The sequence below is a fragment of the Diceros bicornis genome, chromosome 27, assembly GCF_020826845.1.
Source record: "Diceros bicornis minor isolate mBicDic1 chromosome 27, mDicBic1.mat.cur, whole genome shotgun sequence".
In the NCBI taxonomy this organism is placed as follows: Eukaryota; Metazoa; Chordata; class Mammalia; order Perissodactyla; family Rhinocerotidae; genus Diceros; species Diceros bicornis.
Genome location: NC_080766.1, coordinates 43,860,760 through 43,886,191, shown reverse-complemented (window position 1 = coordinate 43,886,191; position 25,432 = coordinate 43,860,760). Strand labels below are relative to the sequence as shown.

The following is a 25,432-nucleotide window of genomic DNA, read 5'->3' as shown; positions in this document are numbered from 1 at the left end:
TGAAGATGATACAGGTTACAATATGGGTAAATCTGAAAATATTATGCTAAATAAAGGAAGCAAGACACAAAAGACTACATATTACAATATCCAATTTGTATGAAATGGCCAGAAAAGGCATATTCTATAGTGATAGAAAGTAGATTAGAGGTTCCTTATGGCTGAGGGGAGGGGGGAATGGGGAGTAACTGCTAATGGGCATGGAGTGTCTTTTGGGGGTGATACAAATGTTCTAAAATTAGAGTCTGTAAATACACATAAAACCACTGAAGCATACACTTTATACAGGTGAGCTTTATGGTATGAGACTTATATCTCAACGAAGCTGTTTAAAAGGAAAAACTCAGTATACGAAAAGTATTCTCTCCACCCAGAGAAGGAGGAAGTCATTTCTGACTGGGGTGCGCGGAAGGGAAGGCATAGGGTGCATTCAGTGTTGGGGAGGGGCTGTCAGCTGATGCGTCCACCTCCCTGGGCCACACCCTCGGCCCACCTGGGATCTCCGCCAGCTGCAAGGTACAGCTCAGGCTCCCCCACCCCAAGTGACGCCCTCTCCCATCAACAGGGCAGCGCACACACCTGTCTCTTTCTCCCTGGAGCTCCTGCCCCCGGGGCAGTGCCGAGCAAGTGCAAAAGGCCCGCCCAGCCCTCCCCAGTCTCCTGTGAGCTTGCAGGAGCCCATGCTGGGGTGGGGCCTCCTACCGTCGATGTAGGCCGGCATCTGCCCGAAGATGGTGAGGTATGACTGGTAGATGACCCCCCGGAAGATCCAGTCTACCCGGCTCTCATTGTGGATGAGGATGGCCTGCTTGGCCACCCCGAAAGACACGACCCACACCGCCAGCAGGAAGATGAAAAAGAAGACGTCCTTCATCTGCAGAGACAGGGGACCCACTGCAGCTGCACACACCCCCAGTGCTCTCCCTGCCCCCAGGTGGACTCCACCTGTGTACCCTGCAGTGGAGGGAGATGCCCACGGTGTGGACTCGTGGAGCCAGGAGCTCTGGGGGTCAGCCCTGGGCCTGTCCCCATACCCTAACGAGGTCCTGGGCACCCTGCGAGGTGTAGGAGAGGTCGGATGTGACCGTGACCCAAAGATGGGAGTGACAGGAACTGTAACAGGGATCAGGAATGAGTTGGGGAGATCAGGGAAGGCTGCCTGGAAGAGGCGACACACAGGCAAAGACCGGAGACAGGCATGCCAGGGGGTGGAAGCCCCAGGGGCAAAGCAGAGACATGGAAACTAGGGGTGTGCTTAAGCCCTGGGGCGCCTCACTTGCAACTGGCACCAGGGGCCCCCTCATCCACTTACCATCCGCTTCACGATGATTATCTTGGGCCCCAGTGTCTTACTGACAGTGAAAATGTGCATCAGACGGAGGCAGAACATGATGAAATCCAGAGAGAGGAGGACGCGCCCGGTGTACAGCAACGCTGGTATGAGCCTGGCCCCGGGCAGAAGCAGGGACCCCCTCAGCTGGCTGCCCAGGGCCTGTCTCAAGCCGCCCGCTCACCTGCCCGAGTCCACGTGTGGCCCTTGGAGGCAAAGGGCTCTGGCAGCCCCAGACCCAGAAGTATTAAAAACTGGGTGTGAGCTCGGGGCCAGAGCCTCAGTGGAGGCGTTCTCCAGAAAGGTCCAGAAGCCCAGCCTCAGGCAGGGTAGCCAGGCCTTGAGGGCATCCTGGGAACCAGGAGGCTGGGCTGGGTCCCTCTCGCTCCAAGGAGAAAGGGGACCATGGCCCAGCAGACACAGATGGCCTTAAGGAGCAGTGGAAAGGCCTGGGGCCACTGCGGGAGGGAGCCACCAGGCTGGGACGATGCCCCCTGTATGTGGGCAGTCCTCTGAGGTGACAAGGAGCTCTCGCATCTCCTCCAGCAGTCCCCGGGGTTCACAGCGTCGCCCACTGGACAGACGACCAATGCATTCATAGGAGCTCAGCCTGCCCGGCGGCGCCAGCTACAACCCCAGTCCCGAGCCCACCCCTGTGGGGGCTGCTGCCTCGGTCAGGAGGGGCACCTCCAGGGGAGAAGGTGGGCAGATGCACGGCCACTCACCTGCAGGTCAGTCCTACTATGAAGAGCAAGATGGCAATGATGTCCAGTTTATTCCAGAAGTCATTGAAGTACAAGAAGGCCCTCTTCCTCAGCCCGCACCCGTCAGGGTCATAGAAGAGCTGCGAGGAGACGCATTAGGGAGGCCTGTGCTGTCAGTCACTCATCACCAACGGCAGTGAAGACACTGCTCCTTCCTGGGGGCAGCTGGGTGTGGAGGGGACGGGTTCCCATGGCCCCGGGATCAGGGCAGGAGAGGCCGCCCTGACCCCAGCCCTGCTCAGTAGGCAAAGGCGTGTGCTGTGGGAGAGCCCCCTCCCCACGGCCAGGAGCCAGCCGCCCTCCACAGGAGCTTTGTTCCTGCCTCCTGCAGCAGCCCTGGGAGGAGGGTGGGACCCTGGGGAGCACCGTGGGAGTCCCTTTTGGCCTGCCTGGCAGGAGTCCCCACACCCTCCTCCAGGTACCAGACCCCAGACCCCGGCAGCTGCGGGGATGGTGCGGGCAGGAGGCCCCACGGGAACACCCAGGTCCCTTCCCTGGGACCTCAGGACAGATCGGGGAGGAGGGTGCGCCCTCTGGTCTGGGACGTCCAGCTGTGAGGCCGGGGCTCAGGGCACAGAGCTTTGCCCGCCTCCTTGAGAGACTCTGGCTGCAGGAGGCCACACGGCCAGCGAGAGGAGAGCCAGTGCGACGCCACCAGCCCGGCCGCACCTCCTTCCTGGCAACCGTGAGGCCCCGGGCCCGACAGGAGGACAGGAGGCGGTGGTGTTGATGCAGTGTGGACTAAGGGGGCCAGGGCCCACCGTGCGAACGTGCCCAAGTGGGTGCTCCCAGGGTGGGCGGGAGGAACCGGGGATCACAGCGAGGGAGGGAGGGAGCCACACCTGCCGCAACTCCTCACAGGTGAGGGAGAAGAGCCAGAAGTAGATGACGTACTCGCAGTGCGAGGGCGTGGGCTGGAAGTCCACCATGAGCACGTAGGAGAAGAGGCAGAGGAAGAGGAAGTAGGACAGGATGTTCACGTGGAAAATGACCACAGGCGCGCTGAAGAAGGCACGGACGCGGAGCAGGCCCCTCACGGCCTGCAGCCTCTTCTCCCTGCGGGGGGGGGCACGGGGGAGGCAGCACGGAGGACCTCAGCCGCCCGCACAGCTGGGCGGGCAAGGCGCCCGGGGTCACGAGGCAGAGAAGGGAGGACCGGGACGCGGCTAAGTCCGTGCGCCACTGACCCCGCACACACAGCTACAACAGAGGGGCTCAACCAGGTGGCCCTACAAAGGGAGGACCCCACAGAGCCCTGGGCTCTGGCTCTGTAAGGGCTGTGACAAACACTCAGGCCACGGTGGGTGCTCGGGGCACAGTGGGCGGTCAGCGCAAGCAGGTCAGTGCTGGGGGCTTCACACAGGTGGGGCCCCTCCCTCTGCCTCCTGCCCACAAGCATCTCTACCCTTCTAACATCCAGTCGCAGCCATAAGGACACGTGTGACTTGCCCCCAGTGAGGGCATTGGGGAACGAAGGTCTCAAGCCCCTGGCCCCGCCCGCAGCCCCACAGCCAGCAGGCACCTGAAGGAGATGAGGTGGGTGCAGAGCAGCGGGAAGGCCAGCATGCACAGGATCACCCGCCAGAGCCCATTGTCCACGCAGAGCTGGCCCCACCACACCTTGGTCAGGAAGGCCTGCGGACAGAGGAGTGGCTTCGTGACGGGCGGCACCCGCACCCCACCCTGACCCTGCGCCCCCTGCAACCCACCCCTAAGAGTGAATGACGCGTCTGCTCTGGGCGAAGGGACTCCAGGGGCTCAAGCACAGCGCTCTCTGAGATGCAGTGGGCAGCACAGGACAGGTGCTCTGCCTGCTGAGGAAGAGGCTCCAGGTGGGCAGAGCCCGGCCAGGGTGTCCCAGAGGCAAGTGGCAGAGAGACAGGGCTCGAACTCAGGGCTTCCGCTCCAGAGCCCGTCTTCCTCCCACCGTAGCTGCAGGACCCCAGCTCTCATCAGCTGGCCCCTCTAAGCTGTTCATGTGTGTGTCAGGGGGATGGGGGGGGACAGGACTCCTCCCCACCACGTCCCCAGGCCCAGGCACAGCCCGGCACACGATGGTGCTGCATGGACATGAAGCCGTGCTCCAAGGAAGTGCTGGCATCCCAGGGGCACCTGCCACGTGCCAGGCCTGCCGTGGGCATGGAGGCAACACCAGGCCCCTGCCCTTGGCACTCCAGGAGGAGGCCCTGCCCCCTCCCGAAGATCCTTCCCCAGGCCCCAGGTCGGGGGGCTGACGTGAGCCACGCCTTCGTGACCACCACCCCCTCTCACTTAGAGTCAATTTCCTCATCAGCAAAATGGGAGGCGGGAGGGTCTGCTGGGTCTGCTCACGCCACCGACCGGCCAGTGCTATCCCTGGGTCCCTGAGGGACCCAAAGCTCGTGAACACGTGTGCCATCTCTGTGAGTGGGAGGCTGCATCCGGCCCAACAGCACCACGGGAGGCTGTTTCTGGAAGCAGGCCCTCAGAAAGTCACCTGGACACCCCCGTGGGACATGAACTTCATGTCCTTGGCCTCCAGGGCCAGCTGCAGGCAGGTGGTCGTCCCCCAGGCCTGGGACACTCGGACGAGCAGTTTCTGTGCTCTCTCTTCATCCTTGCGGTAGCACTCGGTGAAGACTCCTGCACGGAGAAGGAAGATCCATGTCACAGGAGCAGAGTCCCAGTCACTGATACCTGGGGACAGTGTCAGAGTGTGGCCTCTCCAGATGGCACAGCCTGGACAGCAATAGGGGCTGAGACCTGGACGAGGACCCCAGGGTGACACAGCATGACGTGAGGGGCTGAGACCTGGACAAGGACCCCAGGGTGACACAGCATGACGTGAGGGGCTGAGACCTGGACGAGGACCCCAGGGTGACACAGGGTGACGTGAGGGGCTGAGACCTGGACAAGGACCCCAGGGTGACACAGCGTGACGTGAGGGGCTGAGACCTGGGCCAAGGACCCCAGGGTGACACAGGGTGACATGAGGGGCTGAGACCCAGGAGGACCCCAGGGTGACACAGCATGACATGAGGGGCTGAGACCTGGATGAAGACCCCAGGGTGACACAGCATGACGTGAGGGACTGAGACCTGGACGAGGACCCCAGAGTGACACAGGGTGACATGAGGGGCTGAGACCTGGACAAGGACTCCAGGGTGACACAGCGTGACGTGAGGGGCTGAGACCTGGGCCAAGGACCCCAGGGTTACACAGGGTGACATGAGGGGCTGAGACCCAGGAGGAGGACCCCAGGGTGACACAGGGTGACTGAGGGGCTGAGACCTGGATGAGGACCCCAGGGTGACACAGGGTGACTGAGGGGCTGAGACCTGCACGAGGACCCCAGGGTGACATAGGGTGACTGAGGGGCTGAGACCTGGGCCAAGGACCCCAGGGTGACACAGGGTGACATGAGGGGCTGAGACCCAGGAGGAGGACCCCAGAGTGACACACGAGGAGCTGAGCTGTGGTCCGAGACCGCCACCCTGCAGAACTCACCGATGGCTCTGTGTTCATACTCATCAGCAAGCGCCAGCATCTCCTCCAAGCTGTCCGTGTCCTCCTCCTCCTTGGACAGCTCCTTCAGGATCTTGGTGCAGGCCAAGGCCGCAGCAATGCACTCCTGACTCTGGGGCCCGGAGGAAGCCAGTGAGGGCCTGGATGGTCCAGCCCAGGGAACCCCTGCCACACTGCCAGGCAGATGAAAGCAGAGACTCGGGACACACAGGCCACTGGGTGATGACTTGTGGTGGTCCCTGTCTGCAGAAACCATTTGGGTCCCCCACATCAGCATGTAAGCCCTTACTGGTGGCCCAGTCTCCTGCACTGGCCAGTGGGAGTGGTCTGCTTACCAAGCGGCCCCTGTGCCCACCCAGAACACAGATTGGACACAGGGTATCAGCACAGCCCTATGGGCACAAGTTCCAGCACTCCCTGGGCATCTGGTCAACCCCAGGCATGGGGTTGAGGGGCAGAGGGCACCCCGAAGGGAGGAAACGGGACCAGGCCCATGCATGTCCCCATCCAAGCTCAGGGTACCTTGCCTCGGTGGCACTGCCAGTCCCAGGCACCAGAAGGGGCTGAGAAAATCTCAAAGAAGGCACTGCTTGGGTCAGAGGGAAGCACTGGCCCAGGACGAGGGGCTGGTGTCAGAGCCTGGGAATCTGCATTTGGCCTTTCCATCTCGGGGCGCCATAAGGTGCACCCCATAGCTGTGTGTGCCAGGAAGCAAGTCTGGTTACCTGATCCCAGATGATTTCTGCCAGCTTGCGGCGGTTCTGGACGATGGCCCAAATGAGAAGATCACGGGCTGGGTCCCTTTTGAAGGCAGCATCACCTGATGAATCCTTATAGAGAGATTGGGGACTCACTCTCTACATCTGGTGAGCAGTGGATAGTCAGAGCCCCTACCTAGGTCCCCACTGGCATCAGACTCCCCAGGGGGCCTGTTAGGGGTGCAGGTCCTGGGCCCAGCCCCGCACCTTCTCAGAATCACTGCTCCTGGAGGGCAAGCCCCACAACCTGCATTTTCAACAACACCCTAGATAGTTGCCACGCACACTAGGGCTTTAAAAACCATCACTCTGGAGACATGTAGAAACATCCAGAAAGTGGAATACCCAGCTAACTCCTTTACTAACATTTATAGACTCTTGTTACATATCAGGCAGCTCAAGGTTCTTGAGTCTTATCTGATGGCATCAAAGGCTTTTTCTATGAAGTAAAATTCTAACACAGAGTCTATCAGTAGATTCATGGCTGTGAGCTCCTCAGGTAACCTACACAGTGTCTCCTACAGAAAAGGCCAACAAGAAAGAGCCGCTGATGGACAATGAGGTTACCTGTCAGCGGAAGGGCACCTGGGCCCCAGAAATACTCACTATACGTAACGACACAAGAACCAGGCTTCCTGGCCGATCATAAATAAACAAGTACTCAGACACTCTGGAAACAATTCCCGGAAGAGGGAACACATTTCCCACATCACACACAAAACTGCACTTTCCTTAAGTGATTTTAGAAATTTCCTGAAGGCTTGTCTTTATAAAAAAAAAAAAATTAGTTCATCTTCTCAAATTACAGACATGGTTAAGTATAAGGTTTCACTCCGGACCTTCTTAAGCACATTCCAACCAGGTGTCTTAAATACACTGGAATCAAGAAGAGCAGAACTGTGAATACATAAAACCAAGCCACAACCACGTCCTTCTCAGGGATCAATGGGACAACGGACAGATTTGAAGACCTGAAAGAAGTAGGTCATTTTCTAGCAAGAAAAAAAACAAAACCAAATCTGATCTTAAAACAGGCAGAAAACATAAACAGAAATCGTCAGGAAAGAAACTGAGAAAGTTATCAGAGCTACTACCCAAAAAGGCACCAGGCCCCAATGGACTCACAGGGGAGTCTGCTGAGCTTGTAAGAAGCAGTGAATTCCAACCACATGAACTGTTCCAGAGCAGAGAAAGAGGAAAGACTGCCCAACGGATTTTATAAGGCTAACACAAAATTGATACCAGAACCTGACAAATACAGCTGCCAAATCAAACTACAAACAAAGGCTTAAACATTCTAATGCAAAAACCTCGAAAATATTGGCAACAGAATCCAGCATCATATTAAACACATTACCTGGCAATCAAGATGAGATTCAAAACAGGAATAAAAACATTTCACTATCAGGAAATCTACGAAAATAATTCACCAAATTCATAGGTCAAAGAAAAAGAGCAGCTCAGTTTCTTAAACAGCATCTGACAAAACTCAGCACCGAGGCTTCGTTTTGTAAAACTTGAATGAATCGGGAGATGGATACTCTCTAACATAAATACATATGCAAACACCAGCATTGTACTTAACATTGGATGTCACAGGTATCCATCAAATAAGGATGAGAGCAGAAAATCCCCTCTCCTTCTGTTGTTGTAATGCACATACGGGGCATCTCACACGGATAAAGGTTGAAAATTCTGACCTGACTACATGAAAAGCCAACTACATCTGGGGAGCAGGGCTAGGGATACAGGGAATTAAGGAGGTCATTTTCCCTGCATAACTTTTTGTACCATTTGAAATTTTTAGAAAGAGAGAGTTATGGACTGAACTGCATCCCCCAAAATTCATATGTCGAAGCCCCAGCCCCTAACGCAACTGTATTTGGAGACAGACCCTTTAAGGAGGTGATTAAGGTTAAATGATGTCATAGGGTGGGGCCCTGATCGGATAGGACTGGTGTCCTCATAAGAAGAGGAAGAGACACAGAAAGCTTGCTCTCTACGTGCGCACAGGAGAAGCCAGGAAGAAAAGCCTTACTAGAAACCTACCCTGCCAGGACCTCGATCTCAGACTTACATTCCACAGAACTGTGAGGGAATAGTTTTCTGTTGTCTAAAGGAACAGAATCCAATAGGTGGACTAGTTTCCTCCTTGGGCCAGGATGCCACCACCAGTGCCTAAGGGGCAAGGCCACTGCTCAGTGCTGCAGGGAGGGCCACCACCTGGGGCCATGGGGGTGATAGTGCTGCCCCAGCAGGCCCAGAGGGCACATAAAGCCAAAGAGGAGTATCTCGAGCCTTCAGGTCTAATGGGTTTGGGACTTGTTAGAACCCATCGCCCCTTCCTTCTTTCTGATTTCTCCCTTCGGGATGGGAGTGTGCATCCTTTCCTGTCCCACTGCTGTGTCTGGAAGCCCATAACTTGCCTGGTTTCACAGGTTCCTAGCTGGAGGGGAATCTGCCTCAGGAGGAACGCACCTCAAGTCTCACCCTCATCTGAATCAGGCGATACTTAGATGAGACTTTGGATTTTAGACTTTGAGTTGAGGCTGGAACAAGTCAACACTTTGGGGCTGTTGGGGTGGAATGAATGTATTTTGCATGTGAGAAGGACATGAATTTTGGGGGGCCATGGAGTGGAATGTTATGGACAGAACTGTGTCCTCCAAAATTCATGTGTTGAAGCCTTAACACCCATTGCGACTACATTTGGAAATAGGGGCCTTAAGGAGGTGATTAAGTTAAAGGAGGTCATAGGGTGGTGCTCTGATCCAATAGGACTGGTGCCCTTATGAGAAAAGGAAGAGACACCAGAGCACACACAGAGGAAAAGCCATTGTGAGGACATGGTAAGAAGGCAGCCATCTGCCAACCAGGAAGAGAGGCCACACTAGGAACCAGCCCTGCCCACACACAAGCCAAGCCTGGCGGGGGCCACGTTACCAGCACGCACGTTGGGCTTGCCATGCGGCACGCGAAGCGTGAGCCGCACCTGGTCGTAAGGCCGGAACCGGGGGTACAGCGGCTGCGTGAAGTCCCCCAGGAGCTCCCGCAACACCTGGGCCACAAAGTGCATATGCACTCGGGGGTCGGCGGGCACGGCGGTCGGGTGCTCGGGATCCTCGGCCAGCACCTTCTGCAGCTTGTACTGGAACAGGCAGGAGGGGTCCAGGTTCCGGTACAGGGAGCTCAGGGTGTCCCAAGTGACAAACTCCTTCAGCTGCAACCCATTCTCCAGGAACAGCTTCACGAACTCAGGCTTGTTGGAGATGAGGGCGGCCGTCATTATGGTATGCAGCTCTGAAGGCTGAAAGAGGGTACCAAGGGGCGCCCATTGAGTTTGGTCATTGCCTCGCGTAATCCTGATCTCAGTGTCCCTGGAGACAAGACTACTGTCTCGGTTTAGGAAGGCTGGAACTCCCAGGTCGCGCTCCACCAAGGGAAGGGCTGGGATATAGACAGAGGCTACCCTCCGGGGCCTGTCCTAGTGATTCATGTGGGCCCAACACATCCCTCCACAGGGCAGCCCCCAGAAGCCTTACCTTCCACTGCCACTCGTCAGTGAAGATCTCACTCCGGGCAATGTCCACACGATTCCACGCCACTGCTAACTTCAGCTGGTGGTCCCAGTTCTCGTGGCCAAAGTGGTCATGGCTCCTAGAGGCTGCAGGAGAAAGCACACGCGTCAGGGGGGTTTCCATCTGGGTCTCAAAGCCACCTCCCATCAGCACCCCTGCCATCTAATACAGTCAGAGAGGGAGGGATCCGTCACCAACCCACAGGTCTCGATAATTTTAATGGAGTAAATCAGTGCTCAATTGCAAACCACCCCCCCCAAACACACACACACAGTGTTAGAACCAGAGAATCTTTGGGTTTCGGTCACCCCTCGGCTCAGCCCCACTTCCCCTGCACCATCCCCACCTCCCGGTCAAGTAGAAGACAACACGGGTCACTAAAAGGCAGGCATGTTTACATCAACATCCAAAGTGACAGCTGCTCCAGCCATCTCACTTTCTGATTTGCCTGGATTGCAAAACCGCCACCTCACCCGGTCCTAGAAAAGCATTTTTTCTGACTAGTTCTGCTTTCTCTTTCGGTTTAACATCTTCGAACATGGGTTGTTATTCCGGGAAGAAAAAAAAAGAACAGTGGCCTGTCCCTCACACCACACACAAAGTGAATCTGAGGTGGGTCACAGACCTGAGTGAGAAAGCTGTGCCTATAGAGCCTCTACAGTGAAACAGAGGAAAGTGTCTGCAACCAGGGGGCAAGCAAGGAGTCCTTGGCATGCACAGAACATGAACCATAAAGGAAAAAACTGATGAATTAAACTGCATTAAAGTTTAAGCCTTCTGCTCTTCAAAGACACCTTGAAGGAAATACAAAAGCAGGCCGTGAACCCAGAGAAAATACCCCCAGCACGGGTACCTGATGGAGGATTTGTGTCAGAACATATCAAGAACTCGTACAACTCAAAAATAAGACAAAGAACCAAGTCCATGTGGACAGAAGATCTGAAAGACACTTCCCCAAGATGACATACAAATGGCCAACAAACCCAGGAAAAGACGCTCCCCATCATTAGTCAACGGGGAGCCGCAAATTCAAAGCACACTGAGATATCCTTCACATCCAGTAGGATGGCTACAGTGTAAAAGACTGACAACACCAACTGTTGGCGAGGATGAAGGCAGCTAGAACTCGCGTCCCGGGCTGGCAGAGAGGTAAAATGCTAGGATCTTTTTGGAAAACAGCTTGGCAGTTTCTTATAAAGTTAAACATGCACTTACCATAAAGAACAAGTAATTCCACGTCTAGATGTGGACTCAAGAGAAATGAAAGCAAATAGTAGCTTCATTCGTAATGGCCCCAAACTGGAGACAACCCAAATGTCCATCAACACGGGAAGGGAAGAGCACATTGTGGTGGATCCTCACAGACAGAATGCTACTCCACGGTAAAAAGGAACAGAGTTCTGAGACAAGCAACACATGAGGAGCCGCAAAAACAGTGCCCCGAGCAGAAGCAGAAAGACACCAAAGAACACGCAGTGTACGATTCCATTTAGGTGACCTTCTAGGACGGGTAAAACCGATCTATAGTGACAGAAAGCAGATCAACAGTTGCTAGGTGGAGTGGAGGGAGGTTTGACTACAAACGGGCACGAGAGAACTTTCTGGGGTGAGGGGACTGTCCTGTATCTGGATTCTGGTGGGCACACGGGTGCTCACACCTGTTGAAATTCAGTAAACTTAGACTGGGGGTACCGTACATAAACTATACCTCAATAAAGTTGATTTTTAAAAAGGGCTGATATTGGAAAATCATATATGTATATATTTCTATACACATAAATATTTTCATATATACCCATACATTAAGGAGAGAGTCCCTTTCTCCCACCCCCGAGGCCCACTCCCTTTCCCCTAAGCAACCAATTACAACCCATTACATTGTGTTTGCTTCCAGAAATAGATGCTCTCTTTCTCTCTGCAGGACCCTCATCACCTCTCTCTCCCTGCACCCTGAACACATGGGAGGAACCACAACACGCAGCCATGCCAAAACCATCTTCCTAAGACTTTCTACTGAGGATAGCAGACCTCTAAAGTGCACCAATCTTAAATGCACAGCCCGACGACTTTTTACTATCTACACCTGCACAACCACCACCAAGACCACGCTAGGCAGCATTCCAGCTCCCCAGAGGCACCGTCACGCCCCTTCCCGCTCAGTACTCGCCCCAGAGCAGTCACGATTCCACAGCTTTTTCCCGAACTTTGCAACAGCAGAATCGGAAAGCACAGGCCGTTGGGATTCGGCGCCCCACGCCTGTGGGGTCCACCCCAGGCCGCGAGCGAGGGTCCTTCCCCCTCCCAGTGCTGTGCACTGATGGTCAGACTCAGTGCTCCCACCAGCCCCTTGTCACTGCCTTCTTGGGCCACGGCAGCTTCAGGTTCCGCCAGACACAGGCTGCCTGGTATCCCTCTTCTCGCTCCTTTGGTTGCTCAGAGAAGAAAGCAAAGAAGAGACAGATGCTTTCACAGCCCCATCTGTAAACAGAACAGCTTCAGGGCCAAGTCAGGAACACCCTCGGGCCCTGGTCTTCATCTGGATACGCACGCAGCTTCCCCGGCCCTCGGTGTCCTTGCTGGCGGGGAAGTCGGGGTCCACCATGGTGGCAAGTCACAGCCCCTGACCCAGCCGGCACGCCTGCACATCCCTCTGCGGTAGCAGAGAGGGAGCTGCTCTGATTCTGCTGAACCACCTCTTCCCAGCTCCTCTCTATCGGAGCGGGCATCTCCCTGGACAGAGGCCTGTAAACAGAAGTCTCTAGTCTTAGTTTTAACCACCTCATTGGTAATGTGAGGTTTTATGCACAATATCCAGTCTTTTTGTCAGTAAAAGGAGTATGGAATGGATATACAGAAATAAAGGTAATTTGACCCTCTACCACAAAAGCTTCCTCCTCTGCCATCTGGGTCTGCCTGGGGGCGGTGTCCCCAGCATCGGGGATGTTCTCAGCCATGTTGAAACCATAGAGGAAGGGCAGAGAAGCGTTACTTCCCCTAGAAGAGGGAACGGGGAAGTGTGGGCCCATGGAGAATGGGCCAGAGGGCAGCAGCCAAACTAAGAAGTCCCCCAAGAGCAGTAACACCCCAGCTTGATTGCTCACAAGGACACCCTGCGTTTGGACTCTCCTGCACTGGAGGCACGGAAGTTTAAGCACAGGTCGAAGCATAGGAAGTCAGGAGGGGACCTCCAAAGTGCTTTCTTTCTACCCAGAAACTTTATGAGAAACTACGACGACCATGGAGGGATAAATTAGTGCGGCTGTGCTCAAATTTCAGTCAAGAAGATGAGTTGGAGAAAGGAGGTTGCACCCCACCATCAGCGACAGGGCACCCACTTACCCAGCAGGAGTGTGAGGGGCACCGCCAGACACCCTCTGACCAGTGCGTCTGGCCCAGGGGTGGTATTTTCGGCTCCTCCAGACTCAGGGTCCTGAGTGCCCTTGTTCTCGCTTCTCCCCCGGCCCCACTTTGCCTGACCCTCACCTTTCAGCAAGGCCTGCAGGATAGCCACATCCACATCCTGCTGGCCATCCTTGCCTTCCCGGAAGATGGTCAGCAGCTGCCGCTTCCGGACAATGTCTTGGATCTGCAACAAACATTCCCCAAGTGAGGTACGTGGTGACCAGTGGGCTTCCTGCCTCCTCCAAGGGCACTGGGAGAAAGGAGGCCCCAAACACAAAGCCAGAGCCCTGGGCATGAGTGCTGCCTGTCCGTGTGGCCAGGGCCACCACCTCGCCTCTCTACACTCTGGACGGTGAAGATGAAGATGAGTAAGGACCAAATACACAATGTTTTCCAGTCGTATGCTGAGCAGAAAACACAACCCAAGTGTAAAGAATCTTTACCTGGCCCATGAGGCAGTATCTGCTGAACGCCCAGTGCTACTTAACTTAGGACTTCTCCCCCTGGTCCTCCCTCCCAGGCCCTGCCTTCCCCGACCTGCCTACCTGCCTGACCACCTATCTATCTGCCTACCTACCTACCCATCCACCTATCCATCCATCCACCCATCCACCCATCCCTCTATCCACACATCCACCCATCCATCCACTCATCCATCTACCCATCCATCCATCCATCTATCCATCCACCCATCCATCCACCCATCCATCTATCCATGCATCCACCCATCCATCCACCCATCTATCCATCCATCCAACCATCCACCCATCCATCCACCCAACCATCCATCCATCCACCCATCCATTCATCTATCCATCCACCCATCCATCCATCCACCCACCCATCCATCCATCCACCCACCCACCCACCCATCCACCCATCCATCCAATCATCCACCCACCTACCTACCTATCTACCTACCTACCTGTCTATATATCTAGCTACCTACCCACGCTATCTACTCTCATCTATCATCTATTTATCTATCACCTATCTATCTGTCTATCTATCTTATCTATCACCTGTCACATTGTCTCCCAGCTGCTATGCCTGCTCCCAGTCACTGCTCCCATAACCCCTTCACCCCAGGGTGAGCCTTCCACAGTTCCTCATGGCTTCCAAAGGCCTAGCTCCCCAGGCCGGCCACACCCAGCCTCATCTGCCTTCCCGCCTCCTCCCCCAGCCCAGCCATGTTGCCCATGCCTCTGCACAGTCAACTCCCCACCCAGAGGGCACCCTCACGCACCCACCTCCACTCTAAGACCTCAATCGTTCCCCATCCCTCGGGGTCCAGCTTTCACGTCAACTCCAAATACCCCCTGGTCTCCCTCCCCAACCCCACCCCTGTCTCCAGCCAAAATGTCTCCTGAATTTAACCCAGCTTAATAGACATTCATGACAGAGTAGCTATCACTTTCCGAGTGCGAATCTGCCGACACAATACTGAGCACTCTGCACAGATGATCTCGGCCCATCTTGAGTTTAAGTACTAATGATCCCTATTTTACAGACAAGAAAAGGAATGCTGAGAGAAGGCACACAAGTTCCTCCTGACACACAGCCATGCGGTGTTGGCCGCGTTGAGACTCCCATGGCTGATACCCAGGTCCACCAATGGCAGCATCTGAGGAAAAGGCCCCCTTCTGTTCGCCCTGTCACCCACCCACAGTGTAGACCCATGCTCTGAGGTTTGCTGAATGAATCACTGATCATGACTATGGGGCTGGGGTCCCCTCCCACTGAACAAGAAGAACAACGATGGGTCACCCCCTCAGCCTAAGACTGAGTGTATGAAACACGTTTTCAGGGCCTTGACTTGGCAACAGAGAGCGGACTAAAAAAAGACACCTTTGACAACAATGGGTTAGATTCCATTCTGAGAACCGCCTGAATAATTGATGAACTAGCTAAGGAGAGGCCCCAGGGCCCGCCTGCCAAGTCCCTGTGGCTACCAGGAGGAAAAGCAGCCCTGAAGTTTGGAATGGAGCTGGCTCTCACAGCCAGACCTCTGTGTCTCACAAACTGACCCAATGCTCATGGTGAAAACCATCCCACAGAACAGCCGTATCTAACTCTGAGACCACAATAAGCCTCGAAAAGAACAAAGTCACTGTGCCACCCACAAGACACCCAAATAACTGCCCCCACCCCATCCAGAACGAGCCCCCACCTTCAACCCTCCCCAGCCTCTCCCACACCCAGGGACCCCAAAGGGAATGTCCTCCCGCCACTCGGTCAACTCAGGTGTGTCCCTGTGCTCTTTGGCTGGTGGGCATGGGCCACGCATATGGCCCAAAATTAGACACAGTCGGAGCCAAGCTGACCCACAGACTCACACATCAGGCACTTAAAACTTTGAATTTCCCGGAGTTTTTACAACCTGGTTTATCGTTCATGGAGCTGGATGAAAGATACAGACCCTGATTACTTTGTTAGCCACAACTTACTGTCGGGGAACCAAGGATGAGAGAGGCACCAACTGCCCCTCCAGGGAATCCCACCAGGAAACAGAGGTCAGGTGATGGGTGAGCCGCAGCCCTCGGGGTTCAGAGTGCGGCTGAGACAGTAGGGTCAGCAGACCACAGGAAGGGCAGGTGCTGGGGGCTCCACGCTCGAGCTCACCTGGGCTGGCCAAGGGCTTCGTGGGCTGGTGGGGCTGGCCCAGCCACACTCCTTCACACTGACCCCCTTTGGAGGCTGGGGTCACGGCCATGGGCTGTGGTCCCTCTGCAGAGCTCACCGGGGCCACCCGAAATCTGGATTGGGGAGACGGCCGCTGCCAAGGCCCACTCCAAATGCCCCAGGTCTCCCAATGGAGCTAGACAGCCTCTAGGGATCTGAACGAGAAACTTGTTCTTTCCAGGACTTCAGAACTCCCTATGTTCCAAGCTAACTCCCGCCCTGGTCTGCGCGAGGAGCCCATCTGTAAGGGGTCCTTGCAAAGTCAACAATTTTATCTCCTGCTGTAGGTATAAAAGACAAGGTACCAATGCAAAATTACAGAATTGCGGGGCAATTATGTTCCTTGACTGTAACAGCCGTGCTCTCCCCTGGGCCCAGAGAAGTGGTCAGGGAAGAGGAGGGTCCAAAACAGGACGGCGGGGGTGGGGTGCCCACAAGGCTCACGGCTCAGGAGCAGAGGGGATGGGTAGAAAGCCGGGCCCCAGAGCCCACAGCCCCCCTTGACGAGAGCAGCCCCCCTCTCATCTAGTCCACATGGTGATGTTCCAGAAAATCCTTGAAATCTGGTGGGCTAACTAATAACGTAATGCTTAAAAAACAAAAGAAAAGGACAAAATGATGAGAGAGAAAAGGCTAAATACAACGTAGTGTCTTCCTTTGGATCTTGGGACAGAAAAAGGACACTAGTGGATCAATGTGAAATCCGAATAGCCTGCATTTAGCTAACAGTGACGTCCCAAAGCTCGTGTCTCAGTTTTGACAAATGCACTGCAGTTACGTAGGATGCTATCATCAGGAGAGGTGGGGTGAAGGGTGGACAGAAGCCCTTTGTTGTCTTTGCAACTTTTCTATAAATCTAAAATAATTCCAAAACAGAGAGAGAGAGAACAAGCAGGCCCTTGAAACAAGCTGCGCCAAGCAGCAGAGGGCCGTGCCCGCCCTCACATGGTATGTTCCTGGACCTGTCAGCTGCAGGTTCACGTCTCAGAACTCCCTTCGTTTCCACCCAATCCATCCTGCCCTCGGGGCAGGAAGGGTCGCCCCTTTGGGTGTAACTAGCTCCCTCCCAGCTCTTGAACTCAAACCCCCTGGTCCGGGAGACTGCTCGCTACACCTGCACATCCCCAGGACAGACGTGTGCCCACCGAATGCCTCTGTCTGAGGGGTGCACATGAAGCCCTCCCAGATCACCAAAGGTACCCAGGAGCCATGCTCAGGCCCCTGTCTCATCACGCTCTACCTGCCTCCCTGCCTTGCTACCCCAGAATGCCTCCATTAATCTGCCCAGGCACCTTGAGCTCACCAGGCTGGGAGGCTGGGCCGGACCCCGCCACCTGCTGCCATTGCCTCGCAGCACCCTTGCCACAAATCTCTGCTCTCCATCCCTCTGCCGCCCTCCCAGGCCTCAGCACCAGCCTCCTGTCCCTCCAGTCCAGCCAGTTCCTCTTCCCAGAACAGCTGTGCTCTCGCCCTGCAGTAGCCCAGAACAGCCTGAAGTTCTGCAGGTGAGAGGTTCAAGACGCGCCCTCCCTTGGCAGCACAGCGTGCTGCCTCAGCGAAGGCTTCCTGTCAGCCCTGGGCCCTCTGCCCACCCGGCTCAAAGCCCCTCACCCTCTGTAGATCACTCCTATGCCAGCCGCAGGCCCACGGGGGTCTCCGTTTCTGGGTCCTGCACATCCTGGGCCTGCTTACCATGCCAACAGCGTCTGGACTCAACAGCCGCAGGTTCACACCTGGTGACCGCCGTGCCTGTCTGCCTTACCTTTTTGGTCCACTCCACAATCCTGCTTTCGGTGAAGGTCTCAAACATCTCCTGGAAGAACATGCTCAGCTTCTGCTGAATCAGGGAGATGGTGATCTCGGAGATGGGCAGGCTGGCCACCTGGGCAATGACGTCGGCCACGCGGCCCGAGCCCTCCACGATCACGCAGGGGGTGCCGTTGGTGATGGCGTTGTAGATGGTCTGCAAGGCAGGGGCTAATTATGAGCCCCAGGGCCTGGGTCCCCGTCCCACTCTGACATCTTTTGACACGGAGAATTCTCCAACAGCACTTACTCTCGGGGCCAACGGGCTACTGGGAAATCCACTGAAACACTTGGTTTGGTAGCATTCCACTGCTCAGAGGGAAAAAGCAACTAATCCTACACACTGTCGGGTATTCACCTGATACACCACCTCTCTCAGGCCCACCAAAACACCTCCGTAATGAAAGGTCTGGACGTTTCCACCCAGTGACCTGTGGACACAAGAGCCGTCTCCAGAGAGAGAGGGCGTTGCCTGGGCTGGACTTTAGCTCCCTCATTAAGGACCAGGGTGAGACCAGGACAACGAGGGAGACCCCAGAGACCCTGGGGGAGATCAACTTCAGAAACGGGCTCGTGACCCCAGCAGGAAAGACGCCTTCAGCGTGAGCAGGCGCCCTGCTCTGGGTGCGAGGAAACAGTCTGGGCGCCGTCTGCGGGAGAGCCACAAAGAGGACTCTGCGTGGGAGGGAACGGGGGACCAGATGCATTCCCGTGCACCAGGACACCCCAGGGCTCTAGGTTGACCTCCTACAATCACTAAACAGAAATGGACATTTTCTATCATCCCACAAACGAAACATCCATGCTCCTGCCCCAAATCTGCAGCCTGCGGTATCATCATACGTTCCTACAGATGAGACAAAGTTGGTCAGTGTTCCACAAGTGAGGCGAACCACACACCGTAGAGTGGGTCCTGAATAAAGGTCTGTGGGTAGCATGTTACAACCACAGAGGAGGTGCCCTCCATTCAGCCGCTGGTCCCTCAGAGCTGGGGTGGGGCCTGAGGGCCTGTACTTTGAGAACCCCTCCAGGGGAGTCTGGGTGTAGAGTTGCAGAACCCCCCACAGGCTGCCCTTGGGTCCTGCAGGCAGGGGACCACCGGTTCCTCCCTTGCTGCCGTCCCTCCGGAGCCTCTCTTACTTCTGTACCGGTCAACTGCCCGGGACCGAAGCCAGTGCACCCTTCCCACAGCAGGGCACCACTCCGCAGGCTCCCTTCCCGCCCCACCTGCCCCACCTGGAAAGGGCCCTGCCACGTGGTGGGCCTCCCTTTCTCTGCCCTGTGGTGGACAAGCTTCTTGCCCTCTCTTGCCAGTGACCCCACTGGGATGCTGGTAACAGCGCTTTGGGCCAGCTGTCCCGCCACAGCAGGACTCGACCCCCAAGGGGCACCCACCCCCTGGCCAGTACTCACTTGCAGTGTTCCGGGTCCCCCCTCCAGCACCACACAGACGATGGGGATCTTGATGGCCACACCTAGGATGAAGCACGGGGCCCCATTTAGGGAACATGGGCATCTTCTCACCCCCTGCCATCTCCGGCCTAATTGCTGCGGAAGCGTCAGTTGGGAGCCGTGTTGTAAGCACTAAGCAGCCTTTAAAGGCTGGCGCCCCAGAGCTGGCAGATCATCTCCCTATTCTGTGTAATGAGAGCAAACTTGAGGGCCCTGTGATGGCACCTCCCCTGCACCTGCCCCCTTTCAGGGTCAGGGGGAGCCGAGGGCTGTGGGCGATCAGAGCAATGCCCAGGGTCCCCCGCCTGTCTTCTCTATCAGGCAGGCCACCACAACCACCTGCCTCTCTCCGCTGCTACAACTCTGGGCGTGCCGCGGAGACACATCAAGCATCTGGCACACGCACACACATGACACGGGAGCTCAGCATTGGAACCTCTGTCCTCCGTCCAGCCGTCCAGCCCCCATCCTGAGCCTTTCATCCAGCCCAACAGCAGAGGGAAATGTGAAGACTTCAGAATTGTCTTTCCCTGGGCAGCTAACTTTCTCTCCAAGTGCCTGCATGCTGTCATGGTCCCCACACACTAGCACACCCCCAACACTCCCCACCCATGTTCTCAGTTGGATCAGGGCTCTCAGTGTGGTCCCTGGACCAGCAGCATCAGCGTCACCTGGGAACTTAGGAATGCAGGTTCTCACCCACCTGGACCTGTGAGTCCGAGTTCCTGGGGTGGGCCGCACTCTGGTTGACAAGCTCCTGGGATTCTGATGTGCAAGGAACACCGCTGCTCGGAAGGTGCCGACCCAGCCCGGGGACAGAGCTAGAACCTCCAATATCTCGGTCCTTCCTCACGCCCCTCAAATCATGTGCAAAGTCCTGTGTATTTGACCTCCCAGTGTCCTAGAGTCCATCCCATCCTACCCACAAGGGAAAGATGTCCAGGCCCAAGTTTTGCTCGTTCTGATTTCTAAATTGAGACGTGTTTTGGGGGTCAAGCGGCTTAGGATGGTCTGTGACATGAAAGGAAGCAGAGGAAACCCAAGCCTGCCCTGACTTTCCTTCCTTTGGTTAAAAGGTCTGAGAGAAGATGACCCCACTGAACAAATACAAAGAGATGACGGGAAAGAAATCCAGGTGTGTTCTGATCGCAACCCCAAGCACCCCACCTGCTGAACGTCCTGGTCCCGGCCATCTGTGTCCCAGACACCCTAACCAGCCTGCTCCTCTCTGCCCCACACACCCTCGGAAGCGTGCCCCACTCACCTCCTCTCTCCTTGGTCTGCTCCGATATGAACTTCTCCAGCTTTGTCCTCAGGGCAATCTCCACCCCGTAGCAGCCGTGGGTGCCGTCATCCACAAGGATGAAGTGGGAGTGGTTGCTGTCCAGGCAGGTCAGGTGCCCTTGGCCTTCCTCATCCACGACGTACTCGGCACAGAAGCCGCCTTGCAGATGGCTGGGGAGGAGCTGGACACAGACAGACGGAAAGTCCTACATCTTTAAAGCTAGGAATAGGGGTCAGTAGGCTGGATAAATACCCCCAAAGATACACAGGTCCTAACCCCTCGAACCTGTGAATGTTCATTTATTTGGAAAAAGGGTCTTTGCAGGTGTGATTCAGTTAAGGCTCTTAACATGGGAAGATTAACCTGGTTTATCTAGGTGGGTCCTAAACGCCAGCACAGTGTCCTTGTAAGAGAGGGGCAGAGGGATATCTGACCACGGAAGAAGAGGAGGAGGCCACGTGGCCCTGAGGGCAGAGACTAGAGCGATGCAGCCACAAGCCAAGGAAAGCCGGCAGCCACCAGAGGTTGGAGGAGGTGAGAAAAGGTCTTCCCCTACAGCCTCTGGAGGGAGCACGGCTCTGCAACATCTTCATTGGCCAAGTGATCCTGATCTCGAGGTGCTGGCCTCCAGAAACATGAGACAGTAAATTTCTGTTGCTTTAAGCCACAGGGTTGGTGATCATTCATTACGGCAGCCCCAGGACACGGCTGCTGGACCAGCACATGTCCCCCTTTGTCCACAGAGGGACAGCAGGGCGGTGTCGTGGGAAATCTTCTGAACCCCAAATGGAAGGAAGAGTAAAGAGCGATCTTGGAAGTCACCCAATCTCTCTTGGTCTCGGGTTTCCACTGCATAGAATGAGCACACAGGACAGAACCAGCCCCATCCAGCTAAGCACATCTAGGATTCTGACACAGATGGAAGACAAGGACTGGGGTCAGGCTGGCCAGATCACGAGCATTTGTGATGACTAAAGAAATCACCATCCAGAGAGGCTCCCCCAGGAAATGAATGTGGGCTGCGCTGCCCAGGGGTGGGGGTGAAAGGGCTCCACTCTCACGTCACCGCTCATGGGGCAGGTACAAGAAAACCTCCTCAGAAGTCACAGAGACTTGTGTTTGGGGCCAGCGCCTCCCTGAGCTTTCCTGACTCTGTGGACTAAGTGGATGTGTGCTCATTATGCCAAATCTACTGTGTCCCTAAAAAATCTTATCAAATGAATCAAATGATCTTTTCCAACTCAAGGCTCCATATTTAAGCAATTGCCTCTCATTGCTGCACCTCGTTAAATGGAGATAGGAGTGCTCTGTCTTTGGTCTTAAAAGAGAAGTTCCTGGTGTGTAATGACTGTTGGAGGTCAGAGCATCGTGCAGTCCCTGGGCTGGAGGAGACCTCTGAGTGCAGGAGTTCAAGGGTCACAGGTCAGGCTTTGAGATCAGACGGCCGGGGTTCAAGCTAACTCAGATGCTCATTGGCTGTGTGCTCTTGGCCAAGCCACTTCCTTCCACTAAGTCTATTTTCTTTCGCATCAGAACAGCCATCAGAAGAGCCCCCGACCAGTGGTGGTTCTTAGAGGACGATTCCTCTATGGACCCATCCAGTAATCTCAAGGGAGGAAGCCAGAGTCCAGCCAAGTTAGCTACTTGTCCCAGGTCACCAGAGTCTGCGGCGTGGGGGACTTGAGCCTGGGTCTCCTGCGTCCCTGTCCAGCCTCTCCCCTCCATGCTGCATTTACCCTGGGGCACAGATGGTGGTCTGTCCCCTGCGGCACCCCGTAAGATCCGACGCATCACCTCCCTGCCTCCCCGGCTCTCCTCTGACCCCGCCACCCCAGGAGCAGGACTGCTCGGCTCACCGTGGGATGGATCAGGCTCCTCCGGTTGTGCACGGCGCCCCACGTAGCAATTCCAATGGTGACAAGTTCTCCTTCATTGCGGCTGCTGCTCAGGCTGAAGTCGCGCACCGCCTCGCCCACCTGCTTCATCACGCCGGCGTGGGTCCCCCCGGTGATAATCCAGGCCCCTGGGGAAAGGAGAGAGGCCTGGTGTGCACCCTGCCACGCACAAGCCTGACACCAAAGGCCCTGTATGTTTCCAATGCTCACTCGCCCACAGCTGCAGAGCCCCTATGCAAGGGGCCTTCAAACGCACGATCAGGTGAAAGTTTCCAAGCCAGGCCTTCGGAGGAAGCCACAGCACAATTATGTCTTCATGTTGCAGCCGGGAGCTGAGGCTTATCATGTTGCTCAGGTAGGCGGGCAAGAGGGGGCGGCGGGAGCACGGGGAGGGGACAACAACACGAGGACAGGAACAGCCCCCACCCCCAGCCCCACCAGTCTTCCGACTGCCGGCCTTGTCCTCTCTCCCGCCTCCTCTCTGTCCTGGTCTCGGGAACACAGCACCTCAGAAATGTCTCTGCTTCTCTTTCAAGACACACAAATTTCCCTTCTTCCTCCCAGTTTTTGGGCCAGGAGTGTGGTAGACCGTATCCCTGTGCCCGATCACTGGGCCCTGTTCCCTGTAAGGGATCATACGTCCCATCCACTGCCATGTGACTTGAAGTGGCCCCCGTGGGGGACGTACTTCCCACCCCCACTGTCCAGCCTGACCAGGTGGCCCGGTTGGGTCACCTCACGCAGGCGAGCAGAACCAACACCAAGTCTGAGCAACCTGAATTCCTGCCAGCTGTTTTTGCTGCGCTCCACCTGCCAGTGGGGTCTGCTCCTCCAGCGGTGTCCCCACCAGAGGACACACGGGGTGCAGCTGCAGCCGCAGACCTGCAGCCACCTCCTCGAAACATAAGCACAGAGTCACGTCTGCTGTCGTCTGGGTTGTTGTTCCCAGCACAGTGCCGATGACTGTGCAGAAATCGGTGCCTGGAAGCCAGTCATGGTGTTGCCATAAAAAACAACCTAAAACATATGGCATTGCCTTGGGGCCGGGAAGTGGCAGCAAGGACACAGATATTGAATGCTAAAAAGATAAATGTCGAGACGTGGTAAATCTGTCACCTATGATTACCCGGGGGACAGGTGAGCACCTAATGAATGCGTGGCAAAGGTCACAAGTGTGCCTGGGTGACGGTCAGCTGCACTGAGCCAAGTCTCCCATGACTGAGAAAAGATTTGGTCAATCTGCAGGCAGGGATGGAGGGAAAGCAAGACTCCAGAAAACCTGGGGCCTACAGGTAGATGACGAAACCAAGGAAGTTTTGAGTGACACCGGCCAATTAAGACTCTGTTTCAGGGCAAAAACTAAACGGAAGGTGTGACCCTCACATTCTCCTGAAACCAGATCGCAGGAAGAGGATCAGCACCCTCTGGGTGACCCCAGTCTCACCTGGACCCCAAATCCTTGCTCTCCTTGCATTAATCTACCCCAGTGGAACCCCTCGGATGCCCCCGGGCACGAGGTCTGCTTATCAGCCGTCACTGAGAGAGCACCAAGGGCCGCCACACATGGAGCCCTGGGCATGGCAGGCAGGCACGGGGTCTTGGCCCTCCAGCCCCTGCCCTGCTCTTTCTAGGAGGGTGACCCCAGAGAGTTACTCAACGTTGAGGCAGGTGCCTCACGGGAAAAGGTGGAAATAGTAATCCGTCCTTTCGCGACGTTGACAGAAAGATCAGGCAACAGAAACTCTCACTCACACCCCCAGGATTCACCCAGACTGCTGGCCTCCCCTGCCTGCACCGCAGAGGCTCAGGGCTTCCAGGCCTCCTCTCGGCGCAGAGCGGGGCGTCATCACCAGGGAGCAAACGGGAGCCCTGTCTGACCCCACGAGCAAGCCAAGGGGCAGCAGCAGGACATCAAGGAAGGCGCTATGGGCCGGCAAGGGGTGGGTGACTCTGACCCCACGCTTCCCCACCGGGGCCTGGCTTGGCCTCAGTGACCCCCCGAGGGCCAAGCAGTCCCAATGGCCCAGCTCTGCCTCTCTGGGACCCACTCACCCCTCAGCCCATCCATTGCTCCCGGGCCTGAGTGCCTCCCAGACCCCAGGCCTCGTGTCCCCCCTTCCCCGGGCACTACCTGTGGTGTGGGCCACCTTGACCAGGCCCCTACGGAAGATGCTCTTCAGCCTGGGCTTCATGTTGAAGTCCTTGGCCCCGCCAGTGACCGAGATGAGGAGGTTGGGGATGTCCAGGTCCCAGTGCTGAGTGATGAGGTGATAGATGATGTGGGAGGGCGTGTCCTGGGAGAGGCGGACGTACTGCAGGGACGTCAGAGGACAGCGGAGGAGCCTGGGTCAGCGGGCGGCCCACCCAGCCTGAGGCTGTAGAGCAGCAGGGGGACGGTGCCCCCACGCCCTGCCATGCCTGAGAGCCCCAACCAGGCGGGTGGACGCCTCACCCCGGGTCTAGATCCAGCGAGAAAAAAGGGCCGTGCCCATGCAGGGCACGGATTGGGAGAAAAGGGGGAGGCGAGGCCAAAAAGAGGGGCCCCATGGGAAGGAACCAGCCCTCACCTTCACAAGCCCTCAGCCCGGCTCCCTCTCTACTCTTCCTCTCTGTTTTGGGAGCGCCCCCGGCCCCAGGCCCCACGTCCCACCCCGCCATCACAGCTGGCCTGCCATCACGTCCTTCGAGGTTTAACCAGCTGCTGCCCTGTCCTTCCCTCTCTCCATCTTCATCCAGCACAGCCTCCCTCTCGGCTGCTGCCCTGCCTTGGGTCCCCACGTCCTGGCCGTCACATGGGGTCAGTTGCCCTTGGCCTCCAGTCCAGACACTGCCCTCTGGAGCCACTCTCACTCTGATCCCCCATGTTGCAGAAGACCCCCGCACGCTCCACAGAGGATGCTTTCTCTCGGGTTAAGCCAGCCGCATCTGAAGACACTCAGCCTGGCTGGAATGGCCCTGAGAGTGGCTCAAAAGGAC

The 25,432-nt window shown here is 56.2% G+C and overlaps 1 protein-coding gene across 18 annotated transcripts in view; it reads right to left on the bottom strand.

Moving 5' to 3' along the window:
• TRPM2 (transient receptor potential cation channel subfamily M member 2) overlaps positions 1-25,432 on the bottom strand; it is a 58,706-nt gene that overhangs the window by 19,056 nt on the left and 14,218 nt on the right. For 7 of the 18 annotated variants that reach the window (XM_058523232.1, XM_058523231.1, XM_058523239.1 and 4 more), the window contains 16 exons: positions 24,588-24,768; positions 22,418-22,584; positions 20,541-20,742; positions 19,238-19,299; positions 17,781-17,981; positions 13,418-13,520; positions 9,899-10,020; positions 9,310-9,663; positions 6,324-6,428; positions 5,581-5,710; positions 4,571-4,716; positions 3,617-3,729; positions 2,937-3,150; positions 2,056-2,174; positions 1,313-1,445; positions 703-874 (listed from right to left, as the gene is read on the bottom strand). In XM_058523232.1, the coding sequence (XP_058379215.1) occupies positions 703-874; positions 1,313-1,445; positions 2,056-2,174; positions 2,937-3,150; positions 3,617-3,729; positions 4,571-4,716; positions 5,581-5,710; positions 6,324-6,428; positions 9,310-9,663; positions 9,899-10,020; positions 13,418-13,520; positions 17,781-17,981; positions 19,238-19,299; positions 20,541-20,742; positions 22,418-22,584; positions 24,588-24,768 (2,524 nt within the window). The other 11 variants (XM_058523238.1, XM_058523236.1, XM_058523242.1 and 8 more) reach the window with 11 other exon arrangements.